This window comes from Corapipo altera, unplaced genomic scaffold (genome assembly GCF_003945725.1).
Source record: "Corapipo altera isolate COAL_440 unplaced genomic scaffold, ASM394572v1 267, whole genome shotgun sequence".
In the NCBI taxonomy this organism is placed as follows: Eukaryota; Metazoa; Chordata; class Aves; order Passeriformes; family Pipridae; genus Corapipo; species Corapipo altera.
This window is the reverse complement of record NW_020884970.1, coordinates 454,422-474,309: the sequence shown is the minus strand read 5'-3', so window position 1 is coordinate 474,309 and position 19,888 is coordinate 454,422. Positions and strand designations below refer to the sequence as shown.

Sequence of the window (19,888 nt, the reverse complement as noted above, 5' to 3'; positions counted from 1 at the left end):
TGGCCTCAGGGTTAGAGCAGGGCTGGGTTACGAAACAACAACTCCCTTCCCTGCACTGGTTTGGTGGAACGGACAGAGAAAAGGTGATAGAAAAAGAAACTAAAAAGCAAGTGCTGGAGAGATGAAGGGAGGAGGCAGAGCCCAGCTTCCCGTGCTGAGCCCACCCTCCCCAGGTGCAGCCTGAAGTCTGCCTTAAACTGGCTTCTGGTGGGATGAAGAGGGCTGGAAAGTCCCTAAACCAGAGGTCAACGGTGTTTTCTTTGGGGGGATGGTTAAAATTCACTGCAAAGGCTCTGCTTGGTTCAGCAGAGGGATCTGCACAGGCAGAGGGCACTGGGGAATCAGGGCACAGATATGTTTATCCCCAGCACCAGTCACTGTCCCCCCCTCCCAGGGCTTGGGACATCCCAGGGATGGGGACACCCCCAAACTTAGCATGGGGATGGTGATGTGGGACTGCACCTTCTCCCAGTGAGATGTGCTGGGATTGGGGATGCTGCGTGGATTCTCAGCCTTGTGAAGGGTTAATAAAAACGACAACAACAAACCACTACCAAAAACCCCAAATCCCAAATCTCTTCTTTTTCTCTCCTCTCCTCCTTCCCTTCCCTGCTTTGTTTTTTTTTCCAGGTGTTCTTTATGGCCACAGGAGGGAGCTCAAATCCAGATATGGGAGGATTGGCTTGATTTCGGATCCAGAGCCTCTTAAACTCGCGCTTTTCCTATAAGCTGGTCCCTGTTATGTCCAGGATCTGGCGCCTGCTTGACATTTACTTTGAGTTCCAGAGGACCAGAGACCTAGGATGAGGAGCATTGGATCTGCCCTGAACCTGCTTTTGGTATCTCCACTCTACTTTGTGTGGACCGTGGTCGCTCTGGACCTGGCACAAACTCCCTGCACCACTTTGGTCCAAGGGAAATTCTTTGGGTATTTCTCCTCCTTCGCCGTCTTCCCGTTGAACTCCTCCCTCTGCTCTTGGATTATCCAGAACCCCGACCCCCGCAGGTACACTTTGTACATGAAGATCCTCAAGCCCGCCGGTGTATGTGACCACCAGCACATCCGCACCTACCAGTTCGACTCCTTCCTGGAGTCCACCCGCACCTACCTGGGCATGGAGAGCTTCGACGATGTGTTGAAGCTCTGTGATGGCTCCACACGCTTTGCCTTCCTCCAGTCCAACAAGCAGTTCCTGCAGATGAAGCAGACGGCCCCTCCGGGGGTGGACACCTGGCCCATGAGGTGGAAGCCCACCAAAGCTCAGGAGAGGGACTTCTCGGTGGAATACCTGGTGGTGGGCAACAGGAACCCCAGCAAAGCCGCCTGCCAGATGCTCTGCAAGTGGCTGGACGCCTGCCTGGCCATCAGCAGCAGCTCCCACCCCTGCGGCATCATGCAGACCCCGTGCTCCTGCTCGGGAGGGGAGGTCCTGGATCAGGCCAGCGAGGTCCTGGGGTTCACCAGGAAGAAGGAGGATTGCTATAAGGATGGGATTTACTTGGAGAATTGCGTGAGCAGCCCTAAGGACACCAACGGAGCGGAGTTCCTGGGTGAGTGGAGGGTGGCTGGGGGTGTTGGGGACGGATGGATGGTTGGGCTCTGCTCTCACGGGTCTCACACTGTCCCCATCACCTCTGTGTCTGTATCTGTGGATGCCTGGCATGAAAACCTAATTTCCTAATTGACAGGCAGGTCAGGTAACCCTCTTTAGGAGCCTGAGACTGAAATTACAAAACAGCTTCCCCTAAACATACCCCAGATTGTTTCATTCATTCCCGGGGCTCGTGCATTGCTTGTATTACTCCTGCAGCCTCTGAGCTTCTCACCTGAGGGTGAGCAGTTTTCCAACGTAATTACAGATGTCCTAGAAAAGGCAGGATCCAAGCTCCCTCCCGAGGCAGGCTGCACTCAGCAGCCCCATCAACCCATTTTAATTTCTAGGGAAAAATTAATACTTGGGTCTGGTTCAAGGGAATGGCAACAGAAGGCACACTCGTTTCGTTCCCAGCTTCGTTTTCCTTGTGGAGGAAAATGAGCTGCCTCATTTTCCTTCTGGAGGCTTTCAGAAAGAAAACTCATCACGATGCTTCTGTGGGGTTACTTGATGCCTTTGCTGGGGCTCGTTCCTTGGATATTTCATTAGTGTTCCATCAGTGATCTTGAGTATGGTATGGGCTGGAAAGGGGGAGGTGGAAGAGGCATGACAAAAAAGGGCTGTAAATAAAGGTGGGGTGATCCTGAAGTCTGATCTAGGCATTGGTCTGGAGAGGGAAATGCTCCTTCCAGACCTCTGACAGAGCCATGAAAAAGCAGAAGATATTCAGGGGGGCCAAAAGCAAAGCTTTTTGTTCAGTACCTGTGTCAGATCTGCCTCGATGTGTTTGTTCTCAGCTCCCACCCCACCTGCCAGCACACAGGTTATGTAAAGGAAAGGTGTAATGCTAAATAGGAATTCGGGTGGCAGGGAATGGAACCTCCAACTCAGCAAGGTTCAAGCCCTCACCTGGCCCTCACCCCAAGGTCTCGTCTCCTTCAGGTGTTGGACTGAAACGCCCTCTGCCACCAGTAGAAAGTTGACATCTGCTCAGGTCTGGAATTCGGGGCTCTTGCCTGACTTTTGCAGCAGCCCCTGTTTAGGGTGGAATTTCTCAGGGTTGAGGGGAAGAGGCTAAATTTCCTTTGCAGTAGGAAGGAGGTGGCCAGGCACAGGTCCAAGCCGTGCAGTGTGATTCTCCTGCAGAACTGCAGCCTGGCGTTAGCAGAGAGATTAGTGTGTGATCAGGTACTTATGCTTCCCTCAGGGTGTTCTGGGGGAGGTTTTGTTTCTCACTGATCTGTGAATCAATACATGGAGGCAAACGGCCGAGCCATAAATCCTGTAAATTAGTTCTTCAGCCCTGCCTCCCTCCCCTGCGCGGCTCTCCAGATTTTGGGGGTTTATTTGTTTTGTTTTTTTTGTTTCCTTTCACAATGCCCTTTTCTCCTGTGTGAGCAGCCTGTGAGGAGGAGAACCTCTGCTTCCTCCTCAGGAGTGATGAGAGCCCTGTTCAGTCAGATGTCCTGCCCTGGGTTTGCTGATTGGGTGATTTATGCATTCCACCCCAGCAGTGTGACCTTTCTCACTTCAACCAAAGGTGAAATTTGAAATAAGATTTCCGGCAAATCCTGAAGCATTCAAGCTTAATATTGGCTTTTTGTAAGGATGTCTCCTAGCCCAGCTTGAGTGCCTGAATGTTCCCAGCAAGTAAATATGAAAGAGGCTCAGAGGTGGCTGAATCAAAATCCTTTTTGGGTGTCAAATATTTGTGGAGTGGAGATATATTTTTTTTTTGCTGGCTGCTCACATCTGCTCCATATTGAAGACACAGGATTATCATCTCCACTGGTGGGATGCCATCCCCACAGAGATGATGCTTGCAGGGGGCCAGGCCTCTCCATGTGCTGCTCTGTCTGTCACTGTGTCTGTTTTGATTTATGCAAAGGCTTGATCAGGAAGATGGAGGCGAGATCCAATTTGGACAGGGAGTCAGCAATCCCTTAACAGCACTTGGTGGGTGGAATATTTTGATAGGGTTCCTGATTTCCAAGTGCTGATGCTGGTTATTGCAGTCATTGCTGTTCTGATTGTATTTGTAGCATTTTTTTTCCCCAACAAGCGTTTATTATTATTTCTTTTTTTTTTTCCCCTCCCTGCTGCTTTCTGAGTCATTTGTTGTTTCTGGGCCTGTCTTGACGCTTTCATCTTTGAACAAGTGTAGATGTGTGTGATGTGCTAATCTACTCTGATGACTTTGAAGGCACATAAGGAATGTGGAAGGTGTCCCTGTCCATGGCATGGGGGTTGGAACCGGGTGATCTTTAAGGTCTCTTCCAACCCAAACCCTGATTCTGTGAATTCCCACAGATACCACGCTGAAATGTGAAGCCTGACTTTTCCTAATGTGCCTTTTTATTCCTTGGATATTTCCAAAGCAAATGGAACGGGTGCAAATCTGCAATGGGATGTTGCCTTGGGCACAGCCATGGTTTGGGTCACAGTCTGAGGGTGAGATCCCTGCGAAAAGCTTCGCTCCAAGTGGACCCTGTTGCTCCAGAGCTACTGGGACACTCAAAAACCAGTCTGTTTTCAGTCATGGGCAATGATTCACACCGGGTTCAGGTTCACATGGATCTTTGTGGTCATTTATGAGGGACTTCAGAAAGAAACTCTGCCAAAGTGACCCTGTCATATTTGCAGCATCTGTTCTTCTATGCCTGGAGGTAGGACTGCTCCAAATTTTCTTCCTGGGTTTGGTGGGACCCTCTTTGCTCTCACTGTCCCACACAGATGTTGAAGAGGTCACAGCAGGGAGCAGTGGGTTTGAGAAGAATTCCTCAGGGTGCAGAGGTGGCAGGAGATGTTTTGTTGCACACGGAGCTTGCCCTGGTGATCAGCGGAACATACTTGGAAATGTATTTGCACCAGTAGCCCATCCCTCACATCTTCTCTCCTTGGGGAAGCTGCCTCCAAGAAGGCTTCAACAGGGGATGTTTTCTAGGAGAAGACAATTCAACAGGGGAACTATTTTTGGCCAGCATCAGCTTTCCCTTGTCTCGCTCAGGCAACATGGGGAAGGAGGCAGAGACTGTTCGTAGGTCCCGATGTTTAGATGTGAACTCACTTTTTGGAGTGCAAGTTGGCTTTGCTGGAATAGCTTTGGGGTAGGAGACCAGGGGACTGAAGGAAGGAAAAGCTCCTGAAATGCTTAGGATTGGGACTTCGTGGTCTGAAAGTCCCGGTGACCCTGCCGAATGTGAGCTGGCTTTGCTGTAATCGGAGCTGGAGCTTTAACAGGGATGGTGATGAGACCCTGTAATGAGAGAAGGTTAAATGTGTGCTTAAGTGCTGTGCTGAGTTAGGCACTTAATGAATGTCTAATTAGTCTTGTCGCCACATAATCTGTTCCTGGAAGGCCCTTGCAGTGCTGTCACATTTTGGTGGCCCAGAGAGATAATCAGCATGGTCTGGTCCCTCTACTCTTCATATCCCCGCCTTGGAGCGATCCAAGGTGTTTGCTGCAAAACAGGGCTAAATGGCTCCCCCAAAATAAAGTATTTGCTTCTTGATAAAGTAGGGGGGTCCACGGCTGGAAGGGTTTTATGATGAATGAATAACTGGTCTGAAATTCTGGGGATTTTCCTGCCTTTTGTGCTATTTTTTTTTCCGTTCTTTTGCTGTCTCTCCATTGCTCTGAGCAAAATCAAACCCTCTTCCCTCACACATGCTCATCATTTCACTTCTGTTTCGTTAGTGGTGTTTCACCTTCCAGCCTTCAGCTGTTTTTCTATCCCTGTCTGATGGACTAAAGTGTCTCACAGCATCTAGAGGAGCATTTATAGACATATGACCAAGATCCTTCTTAACCTCTGCTGCATCAAGTAGGCTGGACTCCATGAAATTCTCACTGCAGGACACATCCTCCAGGCCTTGGTCATTGTTGGGAAGCTTTGCCTCATGCTTGGCAAGTTCTACTGGTCAAAACATGATGCCTCCTCAGCAGGGCTGAGCTCCTACCTGGACTTGTGGTTGAGTGGCTGCTGAATGGGGTCTGTGGTGCAGGAGAGGAGCCAGAGGCATAGAAACAAATGAATCAACTCCCATCCTCCATGCTGCAGGATTCCTGTTGTGTGGCACAGCTCCCCTCCCCTTGAACTTCCCTGAGGGCAGAAATAACTTGCTAAGTCATTTCCTATGTTCCAGGTGAGCCTTTAGTGGCCCTGAAAGTTCAGAGAGGGATAAAGATCTGTGAATAATCGCTCAGGGGCAGGCTCTCAAAGCTCTTCTTGACATCTTCAGCTCCTTATGACACATGCTCTGCTCCTCCAGCACCAGTCCCCCGGGCCCAAATAGCAGCTGAGCTTGCAGAGAAAGGTGTTTGGCTTTGGTTTTGCCTCGGTTTTTGATTTGCCAACCAAAGGGCAAAGGGAGTTGTTTTATGGAAGAGGCAAGTGTGGGTGACTCCTTCCAGCATGCTGAAAAGTGAATTCTGACTCAGTTAAAACACTCAGATCTCTGTGACCTGTGCAAGCCCTGCCTGTCCCACTGCTTTTCTCTGGGATAGTGAAAAGCCTTACAGTTGGAATGGAATGGAAGAGAATAGAATAGAACAGAATATTTTCAGTTGAAAAGGATCTGCAATGATTATCTAGTCCCACTGCTTGACCACTTCAGAGTTGACCAAAAATTTAATTAAGGTCATTGTCCAAATACTTCTTAAGCACTGACAGGGAGGGGGAATCGACCACGTCTCTCAAAAGCCTGTTCCAGTGTTTGACCACTCTCTCAGTAAAGAAATCCTTCCTAATGTCCAGCCTACACCTTCCCTAGTGCAGCTTTGAAGCGCTCCCACACATCCCATCATGGGATGCCAGGGAGAATTGGGCACAAACACAAGAGCACCAGAATCTCACAGGGACAGAGCAGAGATTCCCGGTGTCTGTGCTGCTTCCAGCACTAACTCCATTCATCCGCGTGTCTGGATGGAGATGGGGTGGACTAAAACGAGCAAACCGAAGCGGTTCCATTGTGAACCCAACAGCTCGTGGACACGATCACAATGCAGAAACATCGGCAATTACCGTCTCAATGCGCTGTTGTTGTAGTGGGGAGACTAAAGGTGGAATTTACATCCAGTTGCTGAGGGAGTTTCACAGGCAACTACTCCCATTATTGCAAAGAGGGGACTTTTACAGATAATTTAATGAGTGGCAGCCTGGTGAAAGGCTCAGCTTTGCACTCTTCCTTTCTTTTTTTATAAATTTTCTGTTGTTTAACATCCTCTCGTATTCAGGACCCATAGCAGCTGCTCCACAACGTTTTGTGTGGGAATACAGGGTGAAATTTAGATGCAGGGAAACACAGACACCAGATTCACGATCATCACAACTGTAGTTTTACAGCTGTAACTGCTGAATATGAAGATGATGATGCTGAGGGAGGGTGCACAGAGGGATTCCTGTGCACTTTCACCACCCACACTAAATATCTGGTCCTTTTCACCGCCTTCCCTGAATATCTGATGTATTCAAGTTTTGGGAGTGGGTTGAAAAATGGAAAATATTGTCTCTAAGAGAAACGGGAGTTTCAGGTGTTTGATCCACCTTTGCAGTGCCTGAACTCCGTGGCTTTCCTTGGCACTGAGCTCTCTGACTTGGTGGATCCCATCTCTCATGGTGGACAAACCTCTTCCAGGTTTCCTTGAAAGGGAGTTTTCCCTTTGTCAGTGCTGGTTTCCTCCATCCAGATGCATCTCCCAAAGATTACGGGTGACGCCAGGACTCAGTAGAGATGACACTGGTCTCAGTTGCCTCAGGAATTTAGGAGACAACAGACCCGGAGGGGAGAAGGAATCTGATCTGCGCTACTTTTAGCAATAAATTCACTCATTTAGCACTAAATTCAGTCATTGCCCAGAGAAGCTGTGGCTGCCTCATCCCTGGAAGTGCTTAAGGCCAGGTTGGATGGGGCTCTGAGCAACCTGGGCTAGTGGAAGGTTTCCCTGCCCGTGGTTGGGAGCTGGAACGAACTGATCTTGAAGGTCCCTTCCAATCCAAAGCATTCTGTGATTCTCTGACCTGTAACAGGCTGGGAGCAGTGGCTTTTCCATGAGTACTCTGGGAGTGGAATTGAGTGCTCTAAGCCACAGAAATCTCCTTCCATGTTAGGCAGAGCAGTAGATTTCACACCTCTTCCAGAGCATCATTAAGCCCTCTGCAACTCATATCTCCTGCCATATCCTCCCATTCTCATAATCAGTGAAATTTTGACAATCTATGTGTTGATTCTGTTCGCTGTAAGTCCCACATTCCCCAGGACAGTCCTTGGGATAAACAGATTAGAAAACTGGATGGGGATTTTCAGCCAATATCTTTAACCCGGGAAGGATTCAGCAATTGTGTGTCCTTGGGGTGGCTCTGCCAATGTCACCTCCAGTCATTGAACCTCCTTTTGGCACAATCTCTTCTTGTATTTAAAGCAGACAGGAATCTGATACTGCTATCCTGTATTTCATCCTTCAGCAGGGTGAGACAACCAGGCTGGGAAAGGAAAGGATGTCCTTTAGCACATCAGAACTGCAGATCTGTTGAGTTTAAATATATTTCTTTGTGTTCCCTGGCTGTAGCTTCGATAGAGCAATAATTGCCACACACCTCATTAAACTGAATGCTCTCAATAGGTCTTGAGTGGTCCATGTCATTAAACAAACAGTTACTGGCTTGGGATATTCACGGTGTTAAGAAGCAGGAAGGAAGGGAAGGGACCTCGGGGAGGGGTTGAAAGCTGCAGCTCCAGCCTCCTGAAGAAACTGGGCTGCCCTGGCAGGGGCTTTGTCTACTCTGTCCCATTGTTTCTGGGGCAGTTTGAGGTGTCTGATTCCTCCTTGTGTCCTAAGGCAGGAACACAATTCCTGGTACAAGTCCTTGGCTTTGTCCCCTTGCCTGGATGGCGTGGGGGATTCCCCGATTTCTGCCAGTCTGGATGTTTGGAGTTGGGGTTTTTTTCTGGATGGAATTTGTTAGTAACCCTTGTTTGTTAGTTTTGGGACAGGGGTTTGGGCATCTTTGTGTTGAAGGTGCCCAAACCAGAGGAAGACAGTGAAGTTCATCATATGGTACTGAAAGCAGGAGAAAGAGCCAAGACCATGAGTGCTTTCACTACTTTTACTGGTTCTTCTTAATCTGAAGACTGAAGGACCAAAATGCAGGTTGTCAGCCCCTCAGCTTTTGCTGAGACCCTGGGACTGGTGCAGAAGAGGAGTTACACAGGGTTTCTGCTCCAGGATCTGCTGGAAGCTGGGATAGGACGTGGGGTATGATGGCTCCACCACATCTCCCTGTTTAATCTGCTCTACCAAATTAAACCCATCCACATGGAAGTTGTTATTCAATGATCTGCGTGCAGGTCTATATGCTATCCCATGTGCCTGCTGGAGAAATTGAGGGTTAGTTTTGGTTTCCCCTTCCCATAACTTGACTTAACTTGCTGTTTGTGACCAAGACCATGAACAGAATCCCATTTCTACCAAACCTGTGGTCAGAAGTAGAGGTGTGGAAAAAAGGCATTGCAGGGCACGTGCCATGGTGCAGGTTCAGGTTGTCCATTAGAGACCGCCAGAGGGGCCCAGCCTAGAGCCCAGATGGACAAGGCAGAAGCTCTGTTGTACACAGGGATTCTTGTCTTCAAAGTTAGTGCCCTGTGGGAGAACCAGGCCAAAAGACAGGGATGCTGTGCATGTGTTTATACCCACAGGCAAAATAGTCCTGGTGTAGGGAGATGTCAGATGGTCCAGCCTCCATGAACAGTTTCAGCCCATGAAGACCACAGAGTCATAGAGTGGGTTGAGTTGGAAAGGACCTTAAAGATAATCTTGTTCCAGCCCTTCTGCCCAGGCAGGTACATCTTCCACTAGACCAGGTTGCTCAGAGCCCCATCCAACCCGGTCTTGGACACTTCCAGGGATGGGGTGTAAGAGACTGAAATGCATCCACCATTTCTCTGGGCAGTTGTGCTTGATGGTGGCAGTGCTGCATGACACCAGTTTGCTCTTGGTTTGGACTGGGATTTGGTTGGGATTGGGATGAAGTTATCTCTATGGAGCTGGTCTAAAAAGGCATCTGCACCAGAATTCCAGTTGTGGATATGCACTGGGAAAGATATGACTGGCCATTCCCAGCAGAAAATCATGCAGGCAGATGTGCCAGGGTTGCTATTTACAGCTGGGTTTGTTCAACACTTGTCTTCTGTCCTCTTTACAGGGGGTGAGTAAAAGGAACACCAACAAAACCGATAGATGACTATTAATTTCTGTCCAAAATCCTCTCCTCCTCAGAGCATTTCTTCCTCCTTTCTTTAGTGTGCTGGCTTTGGTTGTTTATTTTTTGTTTTAATGTTCTGAAGGACAAAGCTTCCTGCTGTGCTGTACATTTTTGCCAGGCACCAGAAGCCCCTGTCTCAGGGCGCTCTCCTGGGCTTCAAGTGAGTAACTTGTGACCATCCCCATGAGGCTGTGCTCTGTGGGTAGCCACCCATTCCATAGCCAGCCATCCACTCAATCTGTGGATGCTGCACAACCAAACTGTGAAGAGTCAGGTTCAGTGCCAGCATCACTGTGCCAGGATGATTCAGACTGGAGGAGTTCATGGTGTTTTCATCACAATCCAGCAATGCAGTATCTAAACCCAGCTGACCAACACCACAGAAATGAGATGATCAGCCTTGTTGGCCTCCCCAAACACTCCTCTCCCATGTCTAGGTTTTAAATTGTGGGGTTACCTTCTGTAATTGGCCTGAAATTTAGCTACTTCCCATGCATTAGAATTATAAAATGACAGAACGGTGTGGGTTGGAAGGGTCTTTAAAGATCATCTACTTCCAAACTCCTACCATGGGCAGGGGACACCATCTGCTATCCCAGGTTGCTCCAAGTCACATCCATCCTGGCCTTGAACACTTCCAGGGATGGGGCAGTGACAACTTCTCTGGGAAATCTGTACCAGGGCCTCCCCATCCTCATAGGGAAGAATTTCTCATTAATATTTTATCTAAATCTACCCTTCTTCAGCTTAAAGCCATTCCCCTTTGTCCTGTCACTCCATGACCTTGTCCAAAGTCCCTCTCCAGCTCTCCTGGAGCCACTTTAGGCTCTTAGGTCTCCTCAGAACCTTCTCTTCTCCAGCTGAACATCTCCAGCTCTCCCAGCCTGTATCCCTAGGAGAGGTGCTCCAGCCCTCAGACCGCCTTCATTAAGTCAGCCAAAATCAAGTGATGGTGGGCCTTGAGATCAGTTCATAACAGGGAGGCACTCAGTGAGCAGCTGAGGAGCTGCTCAGAAGGATTCCTGGCTTGCTGGGAGGGCATTTGCTGAAAAAGAAAAGCTGCAGGGACCAGGACAGTCCCCAGGTAACCACAGAGATGTAGTTTAAGAGATTGTTTTTCAGGCTCTGTATTTTTGGGCTACAGAGGAGCTCAGGAGGCTCCTTTGGGGAGTTCAACCACCTGCCCCCATGGACCTACCACAGCTGAGGAATCATCAAGGTGAAAACAGCCCTCATGGGAGAGCCATGGTGATACTACCAGGTGCCAGGGCAGGGTGGCTTTCCTCACTCAGCAAGTCTTATCTGCAAAGTGTCCCTCTGTGCAGTCCCTTCCCTCCTACCAGTCTCGGTGTCCCTGCCCCAGCTCAGCATCTTGTCTACTCCTGAGCCTGATGCATTGGCCCCCACCTTGGCAAATGTCATGCTGTGCCTTCTACTATTCAAAATAGGGATTTGTGAATGGTGGAAAGGATGAAACCCAATCTCCTACCATGTGAAATCCCATATTCCCCTGTTGCAACCATCCCAATGAGCTCCTCTCACTGCTGCTCATACACAAATCCTTCACAACCCTCATCTTCCACCAATGCCTTTGGATTGTCCTGCTGCCAGCACCCTCCTGGGTCTCCTAGGTATTTTCTGGACAGGTGTATCCACACACACATGGATTCCTAAGTGTGCATGTCCATGTATAGGGACATCTGGCTGCACACAAGGGGTAAAACCACACAGGGCAGGGTAGATGTAGAAACGGGCATGAAAGCACCTGAATGCAAACCTGGCAGTGTAAAAACACACAGAGATGAGCAGAGGGATGCACATGCTCCACATGCTCTGAGGTGGATACACAGCCATGTAAATGGGTCTGGAAATGTGGGAACTGTGTGCACGTGTACAACCACTACACATCCACATCCCTGCAATCCCCCAAAGATGTGGGGACACACAGAACACACCTGTGAACATCTCCAGGAGCTGAAACCTCCATGGGAAGCCTCAACACCACACAGAGAGACACAGGCCATGCTGCTTCCCATGCCAGAGAGTGTCCCTGGAGACCCAGGGAGTGCCAACTCATTGCAGGAGCAGGAAGCTGACTCACACTTCATCCTTTCCTTGGTTCTTCCAAAGTGTGCCATGAGGCCTATCTGTGCTTCATGGTGCATTTCAGAAGAAGTTGGATTTGTTTATACTTGTGGGATCCTTCCCATGCAAGCAGAACTACTGCTAATTCCCCCAGAGCCAAAGCACACTGATGATGGATTCTCCAGAGTGGCTTGATGTCTTGATGGGAAAGGACAACCTGCATGGCTTGGCATTCTGAGGGGACAAGGAAAGGACTTGCTTTGAGACTGTACCCATCCAGAGCTGTTCCCAAACCCACTGATGGTGGGACATTCTTCCCTCTGCCCTGTCCTCCCACAGCAAAGCCTGCAGTAGTCTTCTCCTGATCCATAAAAGGCTCCTGATCTGCTTTAAGTCCAGTTTGTTCTTGACCTCATTGCAGTTACAACTTCCTCATGAGAGGAAGAGGAGGGGCAGGCACTGATCTCTGCTCTGTGGGGACCAGTGACAAGACCCAAGGGAATGGCCTGAAGCTGTGTCAGGGGAGGTTTAGGTTGAATATTAGAAGAAGGTTTCTCATATAGAGGATGATGAGACACAGGAACAGGCTCCCCAGGGCAGTGGTCACAGCACCAAGGCTGACAGAGCTCCAAAGTATTTGGACAACATTCTCAGGCACATGGTGTGACTCCTGGGGATGGTTCTGTGCAGGGCCAGGAGTTGGACTCGATGATCCTTGTGGGTTCCTTCCAACTCAGCATATTCTGTGATTTTGTGTTTCTGTGACTGGTGGTTTGAACCATTCCCAGGGACCACCAGCTCTTCCTCAAAGCTCTCTCTCTCCACTGCCTGATATGTGACTTATCAAGGAGAGATCTTACAGTATCTCCTCCTGCCTGCAGCATTCACACTGGTTTTTGGGGTAGTTTTACTGGATCTTGTGGTTTTGGAGCCTGTTGGCTGCTCCTCAGCTCCTGCCTTCCCCACATTCCAGCCCAGGTGTGGGTACCTGTGCACCAGCCCCGTGCAGCACATGCAGATTCGTTCACAGAATCCCAGAATCAGAGAATCCCAGAATCAGAGAATCCCAGAATCAGCTGGGTTGGAAAAGACCCCTGAGATCATCGAGTCCAACCCGTGCCCCAACCCCACCTTGGTACCCAGCCCATGGCACTGAGTGCCACATCCAGGCTGTGCTTCAACACCCCCAGGGACGGGGACTCCACCCCCTCCCTGGGCAGCCCATTCCAAGGTCTGATCCCTCTCTCTGGAAAGAGCTTCTTCCCGATGTCTGACCTAAGCCTCCCCTGGCACAGCTCAGGGCTGTGCCCTCGTGTCCTGCTGCTGGTTCCTGGGAGCAGAGCCCGACCCCCCTCAGCTCCCCCCTCCTGTCAGGGAGTTGGAGCGTCTCACGTGTCTCCAGCCACGTGCTGGTTTGTACACTCAGACATCTGCTTCTGACTCCCATATTTCTCATTCCCCTCTCCGTCTTGCCACCTTCAGGGCTGTTCCTCATCACACCAAGACCCTTTGGTAGGCTTTTGAGGAGCAAAGTCACCCTAAGGGATGTTGGGGTGCTGAGCTGCGTCTCACTGATCCTTCTGCGTGTCAGAGCAGCCTCAGTGCAGAGGATAATTGTGGTTGTTGTGCTTTCGAGGACCATTCCATGGAGAGAGCCCTCACTTCAAAAGGCAACCCTGACAGAAACTACAGCTTTGTCTACCTCACATTTTAATTAAAACTCCAACAATTCTCCTTCGCCCCCACTCCCTCCCTCCCTACCTTTCCCCATCCCGATCCTCTTGCTGCAAATGAATATCCAGTGTCACCTGGGGACAAAGCATTAATTCAGCAATTAAATAATTGAATGCTCCTCTGGCAAAATGAACTATCTCCTGCCTTTCTTGTGTTTTACCACTTTTTTTCCCCCTCTTTTCTTTCCCCCTCTTCTTTCTTCTTCCCTCTGGTGAGATAAGGCTGCCATTCTTGAAAGCCATTTTAAATATTCATGTTTTAATTAATGGACTTTATTGCATTAACTCTATGTAAGGTAATAAAAAAGGCTGCCTGAGGCACAACACACTTTTTTTTTTTTGTTGTTTGTTTTTGAAAGGGGACTGAGAAATAAAAAGCTTAATATGCTTTTTCAACAAATATTAGAAAGATACACAGAAATGACAGCCATTGGTCATTTAGCCAGTGGGGCATCCACAACCCTCATGATCCTCAGTGTTGTGGAGCGGGATGTAAATACATGGGAATCTTGCAGGGATTGGTTCCTTCAGACGAGCATCAGTTTCTGCAGTGGGCAGAGGAGGGCAGTGGGTTCATCCAGAGTATTTGTGGGTGGAAATGGAAGCAGAGCTGCAAGGATCCAGTTTATGAGAAGGCTGGAGAGGGACTTTTCAAGGTCACGCAGTGATAGGACAGGGGGGAATGGCCTTAAGCTGAAAGAGGGCAGATTTTGATTAGACAGTAGGAAGAAATTCTTTAGCATAAGGGTGGTGAGGTACTGGAACAGGTTGCCCAGAGAGGTTATGGATTCCCCACCCCTCAAAGTGCTCAAGGTCAGGTTGGATGGGGCTTGGAGCAACCTGGGATAGTGGAAGGTGTCCCTGCCCATGACAGGGGGATGGAAATGGATGATCTTTCAGGTCCCTCCCAACCCAAACCATTGTATGATTCTGTGATTCTATGATCAAGGGCTCTTCAGGGCTGTGAGTCTTTGGGGCTGAACAAAATCTTTTGCTGAACCTGGAAACTGAACAGGTTGTTTTTATCTTAGATGATGTTTTCGACAAAGAAAAACAGAGGGAAAGTTTGGACCTGTCCCCTCGCCCGGTATTTCTGGGTTGAAAAACCCAAATATTGATTGCACATTTCTGCACTGCATCTTGCTTTTCTCGAAGACAAACAAGTTGATAGAATGTAGGGATGTGTGAAACATCTGGTATTGCCAGTTATGTATTCTTGCCAAAAAAAGGAAGAAAAATAATGTTAGATGAAACTTCACTCCATGTGGGTGTTTTCTTATGGTGCAGCAAGCTGAAATTAGTTTTATATTCTGAGTGTGTCATCTGTGCTGCGTGACATGGGCCCCTGCACCCAGTTTAGCTCTAGTCTTGTGATGGGAGGGGTCTAAGGATGCTGGTCCAGAGCCTTATAGGGAAGTCTAAGCTCTGATCCTGCATCTGCCCATGACCTTGAAGATGCCAAGGTGTTTGTGCACATGGCTTTTATCATCCTATTCTTTTCTTTGTTTATTCTGACTCAGATGTTGAGAGCAATTGGCTCTTTCTTAGCAAACAGATGTACAGTGCCCAGCACCAGCAGTCCTCGAGCTGTGGTGGTGGCTCTTAGTAGGACTGGAGAGAAATAGTTCTAACAGTTAACAAATACTCCAGTGGTTGCCATGCTTAAATTGGGTCATGGAGTTACTTCTCTTTCAGGAAAAGCATTATCTCACAAAGGGTGACACCCTGGCATTTACACTAGAAAGAGAGGAAATGTCCAGCATTGAAGGAGACAGGTGGGTGGCACAAAGAAAATATCTTTAGTCACCCCAGTGCAGGTTTTCAGTGCTTCAGTGATAAACTGCACTGTGCCCTGGGGATGTCTCTATCCATCACATTGATTACTCCATTTGCTATCTGCCTAGTACTGATTTTTTTTTTCATCCTAAATCAAGGAAAAGCCAGAGTTCACCCTTAGCTGCCAAGGTGCAAAGATGGGGTCACTCTGCTGAGCTGAAGGGCACTGATTTTACACCAGGATGAACAAGGGCACAAGTAGGTTGATCTTAGTAATAGGTTGTCTTGTGGAGAAGTCTCCATTCCATCTTCTGAAGGTGCTGTCACCTCTGTGTGGCTCCAATTTTGGAGGTCAAAATGCTGGGCTGCTCTTTCTTATGCTCTGTCTGGTCATGGCTGGGGCACCAGAGAGCTAAGGGCGGGGAAGGCAAGGCTATTATCTGATAACAGACCCACACTCCTCCCTCCTGCATCAGCAGAGCTGGAGGAGGTTTAACAAAGTAGCTGGAGAGACCAGAAAGGGGAGCGAGTCCAGGGTGAAAATTCTTGCTCAATACTTGCAAAACTTCACTGACAGCACTGAAAGGAGAAGGAAAGCTCAGATTCGGGCAGATCACGTAATGACAGAATTCATTTTTGAGCACATATGTTTTAGGATGTGTCATTCTCCCAGCTCGGTTTGAGCATAACCCTCATTATTATCTCTGGGACAGCCCCTCCCGTAAATGGTTTGCTGATCTCTGTGAGACAGGAATCGTGGCTCTGAGAGCTGATTTAAATTTCCTCACTGTGAGCAGCAGAGGAGCTCAGCTCTTGTCCCATGTTCTGTGGTGACTAATTCCAGCTGTCCCCAGTGGAGACATTCACATCCCAGCAAGTCACCCCAAGATCCCTTCTTAGTCAACAGAGAGCTGCTTGAGGTGGGTGGTGGTTGTGAGGGCAAACTTTGTCCTATCCCAAAATAGGTATCAGAGGGAAGGAGTCTGGATCTTTAGCAGAGGGACTGATGGTTGATTTGGAGGATGAGTGGTGGTTATGGGTGGCATCTCAGCTCAAGTGCAGCCTTGTCACTGTCTCTAATCTAAGTGTCCTTGGGTTGAAATCCAAGGACACTTACCAAGGTCATCCCCGGTAAAAGCCACTTGACCTTGCTGGTTCCTCTCCATCCCCTGTCCAGGAGAGGTTTTTATGTGGGATCTGTCTCTAAGGGCTGGAGCACAAGAGCATTGAAGGCAGGATATGAGTGTGCATCCCAGAGCATTCCTCCTGCTGAAGCTGTATCCTTCCACAGTACTGAAGCAAACAAAGAAATCAATAATTAAAATTGAAAAGAGTCTCTCAGTAAGTCTAAACCTTTGGGAGGTTTCCCATTTCATGGTTGCTGAGATCTGCTGTTCCACCACGCTCAGCAAATCTTCAGGTTATTCTCCTGCCTGCACCATCTTCATGAGCACCCTCAGTCCCTGCCTGGAGGTTGCTTTCCCCACCTTCTGATTTATCCCTTCCTTTCAAGCATGACCTCTTATTAAAAGGATGCCATGAGGAGCATTCCTTTCCCACCCCTTCCCATGCCTGTCTTAATTTGGAGCTGGGCTCTGGCTCACAGAAGAGAGGAGATGTTTCTTCATCTGGGGTTAATGAGATCCAGCCCTGAGAGAAGGGGAAAGCTCGTGGCCACACACCTGGCTCTGTTCACGCCTGGTTTGGACCAGCACTGGGAGCACTTTCAGCCTCGTTGCACATGATTTTCACTCTGCAGGAACATCTGGGACCAGCTCACACAGCCCAGTCCACCAGCCCCTGTTGTGCCCCATCCCTGGAAGAGTTCAAGACCAGGTTGGATCTCTGGGAAAGAAAAAAAGGGATGAGTTTTCATTTGGATCCACGAGGTGGCCCAAATCATGGTGCAACCACCCAACTGTCAGCAAAGAGACATGTGGAAGGTGTCTCCTGGCAACAGCCAGGTTGAGGCCTGTTTAAGCTGCCTGCAAAGCCCCAGCCCTTGGCTTTGCCCCTGCCTCTGAGTCACCAGGTATCCCTTTTGTTTGCATTTCATGTGGATCTTATTAATTAGCTCTTTCATTCCTCTAATTAAATGTAAATGCAGAGTGGATCATTAAACAGGGGTGCAGGAGCCCTCTCTGAACAGAGCAGGTTTCAGCTGGAGGATGAGGCACGGGAAGCAGCTTTTCCTCTGCCCCTTTTACTCCAGGTCTCTCTGGTAGAGATGGTTTAAGTCCCAAAGGAGCTTCCCTGCTCTTTTGCTGCTGGAGGCCTCCCCCTGTGGGTGTGAAAGGGATTTCCTGGTGACAACTGGATGCTCTGAGACCAAAAGCAATGAGCCAAACCTGGCTGCCTTCCCTTTGCTTTCCAAGCCAGTGTCTTCCCTACTTCTGCTGCCTGAATCTTCCAGATTGCCCTGCTTGGATGCAACATCACCAGGGAGGTTGGAAGCAACTTCACTGGGTGCCTTCTTGGTACTGCCAACCCGACGTTGTGCCAAGTCAGGTGGGATGGTCTTCATGGTTTGGTTTTGTCCTGGAAGCACCATCCTGTCCAGGATGAAGGAGGGTTAAGCCTTGCCTTGCTGGAGCCTGTCTCTAATGCCTTGTGCTTGGCAGAGCAGTGACGCAGCGTGGCCGGATCTGTGGGCGATGGGAACAGATGGAATGTGCTCTGAGGAAAGCAAAGCTCTCCCTCCTCTCAGGGAGTAAAACGATGTTTTCTTTCCTGCAGGGCTCAAATCTGTCTCTGGTGTGCTGCTCTTGTCCACCTTACGGCGTTAAGCCTGAGGTTTTCCTCCTGTGGATGATCAGTGTTGGATGCCCTGGATCCTGCTGGGGGGTGGATGGAGTGTGGTGTTTGTCCACGATGCTTTTCTGGGGCTCGGCAGGTATTCTGCATGAGCAGGACTGACCTGGACCTAAAACTTCTTGGGCTTTAAGGAGCTGAACCTGGCTGCAGGCCACTGGGTCTGTGAACAGCTGGATCTGCCTCCCGGTGACCTGAGAGCAGTAGGGATTTGGAGGCCATTTAGAGGTGGACACCTCATTTTCTATCATTACAAGTGCTCCAGAGGATGAATTTCTTTACTGTGAGGGTCGTGAAGCATTAAGATGCCCAGAAGTTGTGGATGTCCCATCCCTGGAAGTGTTCAAGATAGGGTTGGACAGGGCTTGGAGTAACTTGGTCTAGTGGAAGGTGTCCCTGTCCATGAGAGGGGGTTGGAATTAGATGATCTTTAAGGTGCCTTCCAACCCCAACCATTCTATGATTCTATGAGCACAGCTTCCCAAAACATAGAGACCCAGGGAAGGAGCAGGTGATGCACGTGCAGCAGTGCAGAAGTAGCCCCTGGTGTGCAGAGTGGGGTAATTTGCAGCAGTTGGATGGAGCCAGGGAGATAAAAAGAGTCTGGGATGTTGGATTGGAGGATTAAAGCAGGTTTGAGGCCACGTGTTCACCTTTGGGGTCACCCCATAATGCTTGGGGACAACGGGAAGGGACTGAACATCTCCCATGACCAACTTAGGTCAACGTGGCTGTGGGGTCTCACTGGAAGAGACAGCTCTGCCCTCCCAAATGCCACAGCTCTGCCCTCCCAAATGCCACATCTCAGCCTAGGACAGAAGCTGCCATTTGGTTAAATGCTGCAGAAGGAATGAGTTTGTCACATTGAATCAGCGCAGCAGGAAAAACTTCCAGACCCCTGAAACGACTGAACCTCCGCAGTGTCCTCTTCAGCCCTCAGCATCCCGGGAAGCCACAGCCCCCTCCTGCAAACCTGGCCCTGTGTCACAGCCCATAAGGTTTCCAGGACCAAGGGGTGAGCTCAGGTCACGGGGAAGGGACTGGCTGGTTGGATTTCTTTTTCTCCAGGACACAGGGGGAGCGGGAGCGTGTGGCTTTTCCTCGGCTTTCCTCTCTCCTGCGACGTGCTGGCCCCGGGGGGCTGTGCTGTTGTGCTCTCGCATGGCCTGGTGGGATAATTATCACGGGGGTGATGAGCCCAGGGAGGATCAGCGGTGCTCTCCCTGCTTCCAACCTGGAGGGGAGCAGGGGGAAGCAGTTGACCTTTTTTTCTGCTTGGCTGTGCCGTGATTCTCCGAGCAGATGCTGCTCTGACTCTGGGACACATGACAACCAGGAGCTGAGCTCTGGAGCCAGGGCTCTGCTAATGCAGCCTCTCCAAGGGCTGATGGGACATGGCATCCATCCCCTTCCAGCCAGGTGAATGCTTGGATTTCACCCCCCCCCACACTGCCTCTCCCTGGTCCCACTGCTGTCACAACAGGAGAGAGAGGATTCAGGTCTCTGTTCGTGGATGTCCAGTGTGTCTCTGGGCAAGAAGTGTAACCTCTCCGTGCCTCAGTTTCCCCACAAGAATAGAGGATTTCGACCTTAGGACTTTCATCCTTACTTTAAGATTTCATCCTTA

The 19,888-nt window shown here is 49.5% G+C and overlaps 1 protein-coding gene across 10 annotated transcripts in view; it reads left to right on the top strand.

Annotated features, from left to right (window-relative positions):
- Positions 1 to 19,888, top strand: part of ADGRB1 (adhesion G protein-coupled receptor B1) — a 293,421-nt gene that overhangs the window by 83,340 nt on the left and 190,193 nt on the right. For all 10 annotated transcript variants that reach the window (XM_027665116.1, XM_027665120.1, XM_027665119.1 and 7 more), the window contains exon 2: positions 631 to 1,551. In XM_027665116.1, the coding sequence (XP_027520917.1) occupies positions 804 to 1,551 (748 nt within the window). In that variant the 5' untranslated portion in view covers positions 631 to 803. The remainder of the gene's footprint in view (positions 1 to 630; positions 1,552 to 19,888) is intronic.